Consider the following 14,356-nt stretch of genomic DNA (forward strand, 5'->3'; position numbering starts at 1 on the left):
AACCCTCTGAGACCACTGACACCACTGGGGAGCGCCCTTCCTCAGGACCCCAACAAAACAAAACTGAAAGAACATCCCAGATAGGCTTTTCCAGGCTGTGGGGCTGGTCATGCCTGGGCAGGGAGAGGGGGATCCTCAGGCAGTGTGCACTGAAAAAGTAGGACGGTGCATAAACTGCCTAGAGTTCTTCTTCACTCCCCTCGGGGCCCCTCTGTGTCTTGGCCAAGTCTCCCTGCAATTCTGGGCTGCTGGCCCAGTACCCATTCCGCTGCATGGACGCAGCCTGCAAAGCCTGTAACTCTAGAGCTGGGTGGAAACTGGTCTGCAGCACAGGGGCGAGGGGGCCCCTCTGTAGGCCTAGCTAAAGGTCAATGGTCGCTGGGGCAGGAGGCAGGGGAGGGTCTACAGGAACCTAGAGGGTGCTGGCACACAAACCAGGCTGGACCGGGTTCTGATCTATTGGGTGGCGGCCGCGCTGGGCGGCGCCCGTCCCAGGCTCCGGTTCCAGCGGGGCGGGATCCGAGCGTTCAAATACCTCTTTCTTTTCCAGAGACCTCACCGCTCCCCGCCATGGGTCTGGAGCTCTACCTGGACCTGCTGTCCCAGCCCAGCCGCGCCGTCTACATCTTCGCCAAGAAGAACGGCATCCCCTTCGAGCTACGCCCCGTGGACCTGCTCAAAGGTGGGACCGGGACTTCGTGTCCTGCTGCATCCCCTTTCCTACCCTCCCCCCAGCAGCAAAAGCCTGTGCCTCTGCAACTGGCCCCACAAAACTCCCGCTGTGTGGCCTTGAACTAGCCAAAGGTTTTCTTAGAACTTGGCTTTTTCTCTGAAAAGGAATCAAATCCATTGAGTGTATGTGTGGGGAGTGGAGGTTTGGTGGGGACTCTTTTTCCCCCCCATAAATGTTGGGGGTTTATTGTATTTATTTTTAATAATATAGTTATTTAAGCGCCATGATGACCAACATGTTTGTAGTTGGGTTTCAGTTACTAAAAGAACACCACAACCCCTTTCACCAGTGCAACATTCCCACAACAATGCTTGGTAGGGAATTTTGGGCATGGGCAGTTTTTCATACCTTGGTCCTCCTCCATCCAACACCCTCAGAAGAGTGAGCCTCCCTTCCCCAAGGATTCCTCCAGCCTTCCTGGGCTTTGGCTGTGTTTAAGTAGCCTTATCATCATTGGGTGTGACCCCAAAGGAAACTAAACTACTGGTGCTCGCCCAAAGAAACCCTGGGGTCTAGACTCAGCTGTGGAAACTGAACCAAGAATGATGGAACCTCCCTCTTTCCTTCCCCTTTGCTTGACCACTCCGGTTCCAGCTAAATAGAAATAACTTCTCTTCATCCACATGTAGTAGCTCCGAAGTAACTCTAGTCCCTCTGCAGGAGAGCTAGAGACCAACCCTGACCCAGGCTCTCCTGGTGAGGGAGCAGGAAGCCAGCTAAGGGCACACACAGTTCCAGCCCACTGGGCCTGAGCCAGCTTTGAGTTGTGGCTCTGCCCTGTAGGTCTCTGACTTCCTCCGTAGGGCAGCACCTGAGCAAGGACTTCACCCAGATCAACAGCCTGCAGAAGCTTCCCACCCTCAAGGATGGTGACTTTGTGTTGTCTGAAAGGTACCTAAACTTTGTGCTCACTGACTTCTCACCCTCATCCTTGTGGGCCTTGTGAGTCAGTGAGGGCCAAAGAGGAGGAGTGCCGGAAGAATAGAGAGCCGGTGGGTGACCAGGACTGACACAGTGTCTCAGCAATTACCTGTCTTCAGCTTTCTCTTCTGAAACCCAGTCCTTTTCTCATGCCCACATTCAAGGGCATTAGAAGCTAATAGGGGCTATGACCTTGTACATGATGACCATGCCAGGCACAAAGATGAACATGCTGAAAGGAGTTCCTCTGGCTCCTAAGCCTCATCACCAGAGTCTGCTGTACTTAAGGGCAAATCCAGCTATCAGAGAAATGGTTACAAAATCAGCGCTTGGTGACTTGTCTTGGTCACTCTTGATAGATTTGATAGATTTTGATAGATCTTGGTAGATCACTCTTTTTGTTTGTTTTTGGTTTTGGTTTTTGGGCCACACCCGGCATTGCTCAGGGGTTACTCCTGGCTGTCTGCTCAGAAATAGCTCCTGGCAGGCACGGGGGACCATATGGGACACCGGAATTCGAACCAACCACCTTTGGTCCTGGATCGGCTGCTTGCAAGGCAAACACCACTGTGCTATCTCTCCGGGCCCGGTAGGTTACTCTTGATGGAGCCTCAATCCATGCAGCATAACATGAAGGTGACTGAACAACATGCAGAGTTCCAAGAAGCAGGGAGTCAGTCTGAGCTGCATGAGCCAAGTCATAGCGCCAGTTTGTACCTTAATTTCTGCCTTCACCAAGGGCACAGGAGTCTCTTCCAAGAGTATTGGTGCCATATTCAGAGACCAGGTGCTTCGGTGGTAGTAGTTTTGTGTGGCACCAGGGATCTGCCAGTTTCTCACACAAGCCAGACAATCAGTCTACCAATGAACCACATCCCTGCCTGAGGTTCTTAAGTGCCAAACAGAAGCTCTACCTAGTGCCTGTGGGGACAGAGGAACATGGTGATTCAGGGAGGCACAGTTGGGAGAGGGAGGAGGTGGTGACCAGGGAGCTTGGGATAGAGGTGAGGAAGGAGGAAAGACCTCAAATGTAGGGAAACTCTAGAGCTCCTTTGAGGCTAGGAGCACCTGGAGGTGTGAGCTCCTTCCTGATGCTGATGTGCTCCCCAGTGTGGCTATCCTGATCTACCTGAGCTCTAAATACAAAACGGAGGATCACTGGTACCCACCTGAGCTTCACATCCGAGCCCGCATCCATCAGTACCTGGGCTGGCATGGAGACCTTGTTCGAGGCACTTTTGGTGTGCCCCTGTGGGTAAAGGTGAGAAGCACTGTTAGATTGTGTCCTGGGTCATGGGTGGATGTAGAGGCCATGGCCAGAGCCCCACTGGTGTTCCTTCAGGTGATTGGTCCTATCAGTGGGCACCAAGTACCAGAGGAGAAAGTGGAACGCAACAAAGAGCTCATGGACAAGACACTGCATAAGATGGAGGAATACTTCCTGGGCAACAAGCCTTTCCTTGCTGGCCAGGAGATGACCATTGCTGATCTAATGGCACTAGAGGAACTGATGCAGGTATAAAGTGGCCCTAAGCAGCCCAGCCCCTCCTATTGCCACCCTCTGTTAGAAATCCTGAGAAAGCAGCACTTTGTCCAGATGAGAGCAAGTTTCTGGCTGAATTGGTGCTGAAGTGTTGACTTCATGCTTCTCTCCTGAGCTGGTGCTCTGGGCCTGCCATGGAGCTGGTGACCCAGACTTCCAAGGGCTTGGGGAAAAGGCCTGGCACTGTCAGGGCTCTTGGAATTGTGTGTTGAGAACTTTTTTTGATTTTTTTAATTCTTGTTTCTGTAGCCCTTGGCTCTTGGCTATGACCTGCTTGCTGGACATAAGAAACTGGCAGCCTGGCGTAATCGAGTGGAGACTTTCCTGGGTGCTGAGCTGTGTCAGGAAGCCCATGGCCCCATCTTGAAGATATTCCAACAAGTGACCAATAAAACTATCCCACCACCTCCCCCAGAATTCTGCTCAAGGGTGAAGCTTCGTATTGCTAGTATTCCCTGATGGTCAAGGATGGGGGCTGATGGTGGGGGGTACCAGGAAATTAGCAATAAAGATGCATACCATTTCCTTTGTGTCCCATGTCCTTTTTAATTAATTAATTAATTAATTATTTTTTTTTATCTCGCTGCTATTCCTTGTACCTGGCTCCAGGAGCACTCTGCAGGCATGCTGCAGTGTGTCTGGGTGGTGCTGGGCCTCAGGAATACAGGTAACCCTTTGGGGACTCAAATTCACATACCTAAAGAGCTGTAAAGTTTAATACCATGAAAACACACCAGTTGAGAAATGATGAATACCAGTATTTAAATCTAATTTTTATGCAAATGTGCTTCTCTTGCAAGATGGAAGATTCAGAAACAAGGACTGGCCTACCTCTGGAGTGTGAAAAAGTAGAGGTGTCCTTACTGATCTGTTACACAGCCTGTAGTCCACCCCCACCTTGGCCCCTACTGTCCATTTAAAGACCTTCTGCATACAAGGCAAACACCATATCTCAATGCTATCTCTCTGGCCCCATGAGGAATATTTTTTGCGAGACTTGTGTACCATATGTTGTGCTGAGAATTGAACCTAGGTGTACTGTAAGGTTAGCTGATTTCCATTCTACCTTGCCTGCACTTGATAGTAGTCTTTGTTTTCCCAATAAAGGCTCCCTGGGATGGGAAGCCACCATCTTGACTAGCTGTTCTGCGTGTGAAGCTGCTATTTGGTGGGATTAAACTTGCGGTGTGGTTTGTTGTTTTTTTCTGATTGTCTGTGTGGATTATTTTCTGCATCGGATTTTCTACTGGATTTGGATTTTCTGGACTGGGGCACAAAAATCTTTCTCCCTCACTGGGGGTTGTGGACTACTCAGCCTAATATTTCACAGCTGGTGCCTAAACAAGGATCTCTGTCTAGAGGTGAGATGTTTCTTTCGAGAATTCCCTCAATGCTTTTTGGATGGATGATGTTGGTGATTAAGTGGATAATTCCTCCCTTTTGTAGAAATACTGGTTCTGTGTAGTTTAGAGCTTTGGCTATAAATTGGTTGTGGTCCAAAGTGCCAGGGAAATTATTCAATTATATTATTGCCTTTTCATTCCCGGATATAACTATAAACATTACTAGAGTTCCCATTTCTGTAAACATTGTCCTGATAGGCATGTGGATAAGTTTGGCATTAAAGGATAAAAAGGATAAGAGATCTGAAGCACTTCTCATTTTGGAAGACAAATATGTTTTTCCTGTTTGAACTCGGGCCCAAGCAAAAGGCTTAGAAACTGGCAATTTGGGCCGGAGAGATAGCCTGGAGGTAAGGAGTCTGCCTTCCAAGCAGAAGGACAGTGGTTCAAATCCTGGCACCCCATATGGTCTCCCATGCCTGCCAGGGGTGATTTCTGAGCGTAGAGCCAGGGGTAACCCCTGAGTGCTCCGGGTGTAACCCAAAAACCAAAAAAAAAAAAAGAAAAAAAAAAAAGAAACTGGCAATTTACCAATTATTTCTAATGCTATGCCAGAAAATCTGACTCTAGCCAAAGGGCTAGAAATGGGCAATTCGACACCTATCTCTAATACTACAATGCCTACATAATATCCAAGTTTGACAGATTTTTTTTTTTTTTTTGGTTTCTGGGTCACACCCGTCAGTGCTCAGGGGTTACTCCTGGCTGTCTGCTCAGAAATAGCTCCTGGCAGGCACGGGGGACCATATGGGACACCGGGATTCGAACCAACCACCTTTGGTCCTGGATCGGCCGCTTGCAAGGCAAACGCCGTTGTGCTATCTCTCCGGGCCCGACAGATTATTTTTTATCAGGACTTATTATAAGAAGGACATTAACAGATTAAATCCTTTTGGACATAAAGGCAAAATAGCAGTAGAACTTAGCAAAATTATCAAAACATTGTGGAATGGACATCATGGGTATATCAATCCTAAAGACTTTAAGATGACTATTGTTAAGCTAAATTATCAATTTGCTGGATACAATCAACAAGATCCTTATCCTACTAATATTGAACAAAGCTGCTTGGCAGAAAAGAGCTCCAGAGGGAAGTGCTGATCACCTTATGGACAGTAAAAATGCAAAACAAACCTGGCAGAAACACAGTTTTATGAGTCCATGTATGTACTTTTCCAAGGCCAGTTCAAACCCATACTTCAATGCTTCACCTGCCACCAAGAATCTTGGGTATTTGAGATATTTATTCATTTATTCTTACCTGTGACATCTACAGATAAATGTACATTACAAGATTGCCTTAAATTATTTTTCAAAGAAGAGCTGAGATGATAATAAGGTTCATTGCAATCATTGCAATACACAACGGAATTTTTGAAAAGAACAGAAATTTGGAAATTATTACCTGTGCTTTTAATACATTCGAAATGCTTTTTCTATGATGGCAAGCAAATGAAAAAACTACAGACAGGTGTGAACTTTCCTCTAGAAGACCTCAATTTGTTACGGTTCACTACTGATTTAAAAAACAAATATGAAAAGTCCAATTTATCATCAGTTTCAAACCATTATGATGAAGTGGATAGAGGACACTGCACAGCTTATTGTAAAAATACTGCAAAACAACATTGGCTTAAACTTGATAACCATGAAGTTGCAGAAATCTCCAGAGCGGGCCCGGAGAGATAGCACAGTGGCGTTTGCCTTGCAAGCAGCTGATCCAGGACCAAAGGTGGTTGGTTCCAATCCCGGTGTCCCATATGGTCCCCCGTGCCTGCCAGGAGCTATTTCTGAGCAGACAGCCAGGAGTAAACCCCTGAGCAACGCCGGGTGTGGCCCAAAAACAAAACAAAACAAAAAAAAAGCAAAAAAAAAAAAAAAAAAAAAGAAATCTCCAGAGCATCAGTGAAATCTTCAGCAGCTTATATTCTTTTTTATATTTCAAAGAGACCTACAGCATGAGATTTAACAACTTAGTTTTTTCAGGTTCCCAGCTAACTACTCCCTTTCTTTTTCAGTTTATATTAATGTTCAAATTTTTTTCTCACAGAAACAGCTGTAGGACGAGTTTGGAAACTCTGAACTCCCACTATGGTGCCCCTTGGGGTGTTTTCCTAACAAGTATTTTATGTTATTCATTTGGAATTGAATTATGTCTACTTTCATGATACTGTTTTTTCCTCCACAGAGATTTCTGGAAAAAGCCTTCTGCATTTTAAAGACTATTGTTCCAGTGTTCAGTCTATGAGTGTGTTTTTGCTTTTCAGTTTTAATTTATGGTAGTCTTCTAATATATCTTATTCCTTTACCCTCAGCTGGATTTCAGGATTGACTTTGGATGCATAATTCTGACGATTCTACACTTCTTGTTATGAATTCCTTCTTCAGTGCTCTTTGTCATTTTTCACAGTATTATAGATTTATTTATCACTATTGTTATGCGTGCACTCCATGCTCATTTTCTTAATAAAGTTCTCTTCCAGATATGCTCTTCGTGATTCCCAGATGATTTTTATGACTTTGAAACAATTTTCCACCTGAATCACCGGCATTTGTATTTTGAAATGCTTAAGCCATTTCACCTGAGTTAGTTTTTCAATGGTTACTTTTGGGTCCATTTTAATTGAATTATTGTTAAAGTATGTGTGTATGTGTGTACATGTGTGGTGGCCACCTCTGTCTGTTCAATGCTTGTCTGTATTGTATTTTGTCTGTCTATATTGTATATAATCCCTTCCTTCCTCACTTTCCCCTCTTATCATTTTGCATTGCTCCCTTGATTTGTTCTTTAACCCAAAATTAGTTCTCTCTACTCTCAGCCTTTGACTATTAGATTCAGGAACTCTTGCCTCTTCTCCAATCATCTCCTTTATGAACTGATGCCTCCTTCTGATTTTGGCTTTTGAAGAGACCCTCAGCTCTATGAGTGTTTCTTTTTTTGTGTGTGTGGTTTTTGGGTCACACCTGGCAGTGCTCAGGGGTTACTCCTGGCTCCATGCTCAGAAATTGCTCCTGGCAGGCACAGGGGACCATATGGAACGCCGGGATTCGAACCGATGACCTCCTGCATGAAAGGCAAACACCTTACCTCCGTGCTATCTCTCCGGCCCCTCTATGAGTGTTTCTTACCTCTGACTGTTATGAGCTGTTTGTTCAGACTCCTCAAGACTCCACTGATGGCTAAAATAGGTTTCCCAGAAATTTCTTTTCTCTAATTTTTTAAAAAAGACTCAGAGAAGATACACATCTCTTGTGTATATTTCTGATAGGTGTATTTCTTTCATTTGTATATGCCTTTACTTTCTATTTTTTATGTATTTGTAGTTCCCCTCATTTTAAATTCTCTTATAGGAATTTACTTTAGATTACATTTTTAGCAGGATAGTTGCATGGGCACATTAAAATGAAAAAACTTGTAGGTACAAAAAGGAGTTTCTACCCACTAGGAATGAGACCTCAAATGTTTCTACCTGGGCCCGGAGAGATAGCATAGCGGCGTTTGCCTTGCAAGCAGCCGATCCACGACCAAAGGTGGTTGGTTCAAATCCCGGTGTCCCATATGGTCTCCTGTGCCTGCCAGGAGCTATTTCTGAGCAGACAGCCAGGAGTAACCCCTGAGCACTGCCGGGTGTGACCCAAAATCCAAAAAAAAAATATTTCTACCTGAAACATCTTGTCTTGGTGACTTGACTTAAACTCCTTTCACTCAGACATCAGCCAAAAACCCCTGAATCTTTCACCTCATTTTTGGATCTGGTAATTTGACATGGTTTTCTATACTTTCTCCAGGAAGCAACCATATTCCATTAATGGGCTCAGAACTTTGAAATATTCTTCCCCTCAAGTGGGCTTTCTTGCTGTCTGGTTAAGACTTGTAAATCAGCTTTATCTTGCCCACAAGGCGGACTTTCTTACATTGTCTCCTAAAAAGGATCTCTATCCAGAATTTACTTTGTGACACTCTGCTTCATAAGATCTGCATAATCTACCAGATCCTTGATCTCTAAATCCCACTTTGGCATCTATACTTCATAGGAAAACTTTTTGGGAACTTTGAATAAAAATCGATGGGGGTTGTAAATTTATCTGTATAGAGCCTGTAGTTGGTTCCTTGACTCATGTTTTGGGTAAGGACACCCTGCTTTTAGGCCAAAGGTTTTTTTTTTTTCTTTTGCTGTGTCTATGCAAATTACTGCTATTTATTTAGTTTTAGTTTTTTTCCCTTGCCTTTTTTTAGAGTCTTTTAGGATTTATTTTATTTTGTGCTATTACTTATTCTCCCATTTAATTTTTTCCATTTAATTTTTATTATTTAGAAAAAATACTTGGGCCTGGAGAGATAGCACAGCGGTGTTTGCCTTGCAAGCAGCCGATCCAGGACCTAAGGTGGTTGGTTCGAATCCCGGTGTCCCATATGGTCCCCCGTGCCTGCCAGGAGCTATTTCTGAGCAGACAGCCAGGAGTCACCCCTGAGCACTGCCGGGTGTGGCCCAAAAAAACAAAAACAAAAAAACAAAAACAAAAAAAAAAAAAAACAAAAAAAAAAAAGAAAAAATACTTAAGTAAAAGCCAACCCAAGTATATGCTGACCCCCCCCCTACTTTTACCCTAAAAACTGGGAAAACGGGGCTGGAGAGATAGCATGGAGGTAGGGCATTTGCCTTACATGCAGGAGGATGGTGGTTCGAATCCTGGCATCCCATATGGTCCTCCGAGCCTGCCAGGAGTGATTTCTGAGTGTAGAGCCAGGAGTAACCCCTGAGTGCTGCTAAGTGTGACAAAAACAAACAAACAAACAAACAAAAAACCTGGGAAAACTTAGTGACTCAAGTATAAGCCAAGGTGGAAAATGCAGCAGCCCCTGGTAAATTTCAAAACTAAAAATGTATACCCAAGGGGGGGGTGTAAAAAAAAAATATATATATATACCCAAAGCAATTACAATAATGGAGAAACGGTAGGTTAAATGTTTCTCAATATTTATTGCTAAAGAAAAACTGTAAACTAGCAACAATAACTTTAAAACTTTAAATAAAGTGCAGAAAATCATAGCTTAATGGTAATCAAGCTAAATCACAAAGGTTAAAATCCTTCCAAACTGAATTCCTCCTCCTCCTCCTCCTCCTCCTCCTCCTCCTCCTCCTCATCTGTATGTCTAAACAGAGTTCAGCTGTATCTGATGTGAGGGTATCAGCATAGACATTGCCATCATCACTGAGTTCGCAGATATCATCACTGTTGTCGGTCTCATACAAAACGCAGAATATTGAGGGTTAAATAGTTCAGTGCCATCCAGTTCAGTTCAGCCGCCTACCTCTTCAGCCCAGCAGAGACTTGTGGATACCCCCCTCCAGCAGACGGCAGAAGACGACTGGAGACTACATGCACCGAATCAAATAACCTGTATGACCCGGGTATAAGCCAAGTTCGGGGATTTTGAAAAAACTCGGCTTATACTCGAGCTTATACTCAAGTAAGAAGAGGGAGATGTTGGGGTTAGCTGGTTTTCACTCTACCTTGCCCTACTCTTGGAGTGGACTTTGTTTTCCCAATTAAGGCTCCCTGGGAACCCCAGAGGGGAAGCAGACTTCTTGGCTATCCTTTCTGTGTGGTGGAGCTAGCTACTAGCTGGTGGGGTTCAGCTTGCAATGTGCGTGCCTGGCTCTTGTTTTTCCTCACTCATGTGTGTGGATTATTTCCCGAGTCGAATTTACTACTGGACTAGTGTCTCTTGTCCTACCTGGACTGGGGACATGGGAATCTCACTCCCTCACTGGGCGTTGCGGAATATTCAGCCTAATATTTCACAGTAGTGGACCACTTTCAAGACAAGTTCCCTGCCCACTTTTATGATCTCTCTAACCCTCACCTTTCATCATTGACTGTTGTTATATGCATGTAAAAATCATGAAAAAAAATCCCTTTTCCTTTCACCTTTTCTGAGTTAATTAACATAAGTATGCTTATTTACACAATCCTGACCCTCAGGCGATTTATGTTAAAGTCCGGCTAATAAAAAGTGGCAGGGATGGGCCGGAGAGATAGCACAGCGGTGTTTGCCTTGCAAGCAGCCGATCCAGGACCAAAGGTGGTTGGTTCGAATCCCGGTGTCCCATATGGTCCCCCGTGCCTGCCAGGAGCTATTTCTGAGCAGACAGCCAGGAGTAACCCCTGAGCACTGCCGGGTGTGACCCAAAAACTAAAAAACAAAAACAAAACAAAACAAAAGTGGCAGGGAAAGTAGTAGAAAAGAAGTTTGACTGGCTCTGTAAGATCCAACAAGCTGCTCAACAACCCCTGGCTGAAAAATACACCTTTTCTGCGATGGTATCTGATTTCTTGTATGAAATTGCACATATTATAATTGAGATTTTAAAAACAATGAAGATTCTATAGTTAAAAAAAAATTCTTTTTTTTTTTGGGTTTTTGGGTCACACCCGGCAGCGCTCAGGGGTTCCTCCTGGCTCTTTGCTCAGAAATCGCTCCTGGCAGGCTCGGGGGACCATATGGGATACCGGGATTCGAACTGCCATCCTTCTGCATGCAAGGCAAACGCCTTGCCTCCATGCTATCTCTCTCACCCAAAAATGTTTTTTATGGTTCTAAAATATTCTTAAGTGAATCAAGACTGAAAATACTTAATTTATTTGCCATTTTACCAAGATTACTCAGATACAGAGATAATGAGGTAAGCTAACTACTGATTCTTCTGTTCTAGAACTTTGTGTTCATTGATGCAATCAATGCATAATTGTGGGTTTTGTGGGGGCTTTTTTGGGGGGGGCCACACCCAGCATTGCTCAGGGCTTACTCCTGGCTGTCTGCTCAGAATTAGCTCCTGGCAGGCACGGGGGACCACATGGGACACCGGGATTCGAACCAACCACCTTTGGTCCTGGATCGGCTGCTTACAAGGCAAACGCCGCTGTGCCATCTCTTCGGGCCCTGTTGGGGCATTTTTTTTATTTCATTATTCTGCCTATATTAAAATATTGTCTGAAGTGAGCACACTAAGACTAAAGAATAAAAACTGAATAATAAAATAATAATAAAAATAAATAAAATAATAAAATAAAATAATAAAAACGGAATAAAATAATAATAAGATAATAATAAAAACAGAATAATAAACTGGATAGTTCATCGAATTCTTTGCAGCATATTTTAGTGCAATCATTCCTCATGCTAAGCTCTATGAAATACATATGAATTCACCATTTAATCATTTGTATGGGTAAATTACAATGGGTCATATACTATCAAAGCACTATTTTCTTGTTTTTTGGGGGGGCACGCCCATTGACGCTCAGGGATTACTCCTGACTATGAGCTCAGAAATCACTCCTGGCTTGGGGACATATGGGACACTGGGGGATCAAACTGCAGTGCATCCTAGGCTAGTGCTTGCAAGAGAGGCACCTTACCTCTAGTGCCACTGCTCTGGCCCCATCAAAGCACAATTCTTGACTCAAGTTAGGTGCAGGAATTAGACAAATCATCAATTTCAGACATGTCTTCCCACAACAGGCAGGTCTCTCCAAGGCTGCATGTTGAGTACAGATCCTCATAAAAATTAGCTCTATCTCATTATAATAGTTTGCAAGGACATTCAGCCCACTTATTGATATAAAATCTAAATAAGAAATAAATATGCTTCAATTCAACCCAGCTGTAATTCATTTATAACATCATTTTTTGTCTGATGTTTGCTCTTGCTCCACACTTGGCAGTTTTCAGGGTTTATTCCTGGTTCTTTACTTAGGGATCACTCCTTGCAGTGTTCCATGACTCATACAAGGTTTTGGGGATTGAAGTTGGTCAGCCATATGCAAGGCAAGCAGCCTATTCATTGTACTATTGGTCTAGCCTTTAGAACACACTTTTAGGGGTTTATTTTTGGGCAACACTGGCTGTACTCAGGGCTTAGTTCTGGCTCTGCACTCAGTGACACTCCTGACAGTGCTTGGAGGACAATGTGGGGTAGTGGGGATCAAAACTGTTGGTTCAGTATGTAAGGCACTTGCCTTGCAGCCACTTTGGCTGACCCTTGTTTCATCCATAGCACACATGATCCCTGAGCTCTACCTAAGCAGGAGTCAGGAATAGACCTTGACACAACACAAGCTTGTACTGCTGTGTCACATCCTTCCAAACACATTTTAAGGCGTTACTAAAATATCTTTGGATGTTAACAATCTAGAGCTTTTGAAATTTAACTCCTAGTATATTCCTAAAAATCAATCAAAGAGGCCCTGCGATTAGGGTTGATAACAGTATTAGGTTTAGGGTTAATGTTAGTATTAGGTTGAAGGTCACAGTTTGGTTATGTTTTGGCTGGATGAGGGAGTGAAAATGAGACAGAGGATGAGGATGAGCATTAGGGTAATTAGTAGGGTCAGGTATTTATCAGATGCAGTTAAGGGTTACTGTTATTGTTGTGTATTTTTTGTAATATTTTTTTGCCTGTCGTCCCACCTGGATCTTCCAGGTGAGGGCGATTAAGGAAAGAATAAAATAGCTTGTTGGGGAGGCCTACGGGGCTTTTTTGCCAGAGCTGACGGCTGTTTCGGTTTGCTTTTTGGAGCTGGCTACAGACTGACAAAAGACTCTCTTTGCTGAGCCTTTGGTCCCCTAATCTTTTGTCTGTGTTGATTATTTACTCCGGATATTATTACCAAGGTCTCCCCCAAAAGGGGGGACGGAAGAATGGGATTTAATTTATCTTTCTGGGAGCTATTTGTGGACTCAGAAACGATCAATAAGGAGTTCAAATTCCACCAACAGTTATGATTATGGTCAGGATTTAATAATTATGTTTAATTAGGATTTAATAATTAAGTTAGGATTAGTTCATGGTATGGGGTGAGAGTGCAAGTGGTTAGGGTGCTTGTTAAATTAGAGTGATGGCTAGGGTTGGCCCTAGGTTAGGATTAAGGTTATTATTAGGGGTAAGGTTAGGGTTTAGCTTAGGGTGCTGACAGGGGTGTGAGTGTGGCAGTGCCCTCTGCTGGCACTGATGTGGTTATCAAGGCTTCACCTCTGATAGAACAGGTGTAAAATAAACCCACACCCCTACACACTCACTCACACTCTCTCTCTCTCTCTCTCTCTCTCTCTCTCTCTCTCTCTCTCTCTCTCTTAATCTCTTTCTTTCTCTCCTCTCCTCTCCCCTCTCCTCCCCTCCCCTGCCCTCCCCTCTCCTCCCCTCCCCTCTCCTCTCTCCTCTCCCTCCTACCCTCTCCTCTCCTCTCTCCTCTCTCCCCCTCCCCTCTCCTCTCCCCCTCCCCTCTCTCCTCTCCTCTCCCCTCTCCTCCCCTCTCCTCTCCTCTCCCCTCTCCCCTCCCCCCCTCCCCTCTCTCCTCTCCCCTCTCCTCTCCCCTCCTCTCCTCTCCTCTCTCCTCTCTTCTCTCCTCTCCTCTCCTCTCTCCTCCCCTCCCTCCTCTCCTCTCCCCTCCCCTCCTCCCCTCTCCCCTCCCTCCCCCCTCCCTCTCCTCTCCTCCCCTCTCCTCTCCCCCCCCCTCTCCCCTCCCCTCCCCTCTCCTCCCTCTCCCCTCCCCTCCCCTCCCCTTTCCCCTCCCCTCTCCTCCCTCCCCTCCCCTCTCCTCCCTTCCCCTCCCCTCCCTCCCTCCCTCCCCTCCCCTCCCCTCCCCTCTCCCCCTCCCCTCCCCTCTCCTCTCCTCCCTCCCCTCTCCTCCTTTCCCCTCCCCTCTCCCCTCCCCTCTCCTCCCCTCCCCTCTCCCTTCCCCTCTCTCCTC

At 45.1% G+C, this 14,356-nt stretch overlaps 1 protein-coding gene across 1 annotated transcript; it reads left to right on the forward strand.

Moving 5' to 3' along the window:
- The first annotated feature begins 545 nt into the window (after positions 1–545).
- LOC126033773 (glutathione S-transferase theta-2B-like) lies at positions 546–3,721 on the forward strand. The gene is made up of 5 exons (XM_049790776.1): positions 546–682; positions 1,537–1,624; positions 2,765–2,915; positions 2,997–3,170; positions 3,447–3,721. Exons 1-5 carry the CDS (start codon positions 571–573, stop codon positions 3,654–3,656), a joined length of 735 nt encoding a protein of 244 aa, XP_049646733.1. The 5' UTR covers positions 546–570; the 3' UTR covers positions 3,657–3,721.
- Positions 3,722–14,356: the final 10,635 nt, after the last annotated feature.

The sequence above is a fragment of the Suncus etruscus genome, chromosome 17, assembly GCF_024139225.1.
Source record: "Suncus etruscus isolate mSunEtr1 chromosome 17, mSunEtr1.pri.cur, whole genome shotgun sequence".
Taxonomy (NCBI): domain Eukaryota; kingdom Metazoa; phylum Chordata; class Mammalia; order Eulipotyphla; family Soricidae; genus Suncus; species Suncus etruscus.

Bases quoted from the DNA above. Each gene is read 5' to 3' on its own strand.
- LOC126033773 (XM_049790776.1), top strand. From the start codon at position 571: ATGGGTCTGGAGCTCTACCTGGACCTGCTGTCCCAGCCCAGCCGCGCC. The intron at 2,916-2,996 runs GTGAGAAGCACT...GTGTTCCTTCAG, and splicing joins GTGTGCCCCTGTGGGTAAAG to GTGATTGGTCCTATCAGTGG. The intron at 3,171-3,446 runs GTATAAAGTGGC...TTGTTTCTGTAG, and splicing joins CACTAGAGGAACTGATGCAG to CCCTTGGCTCTTGGCTATGA.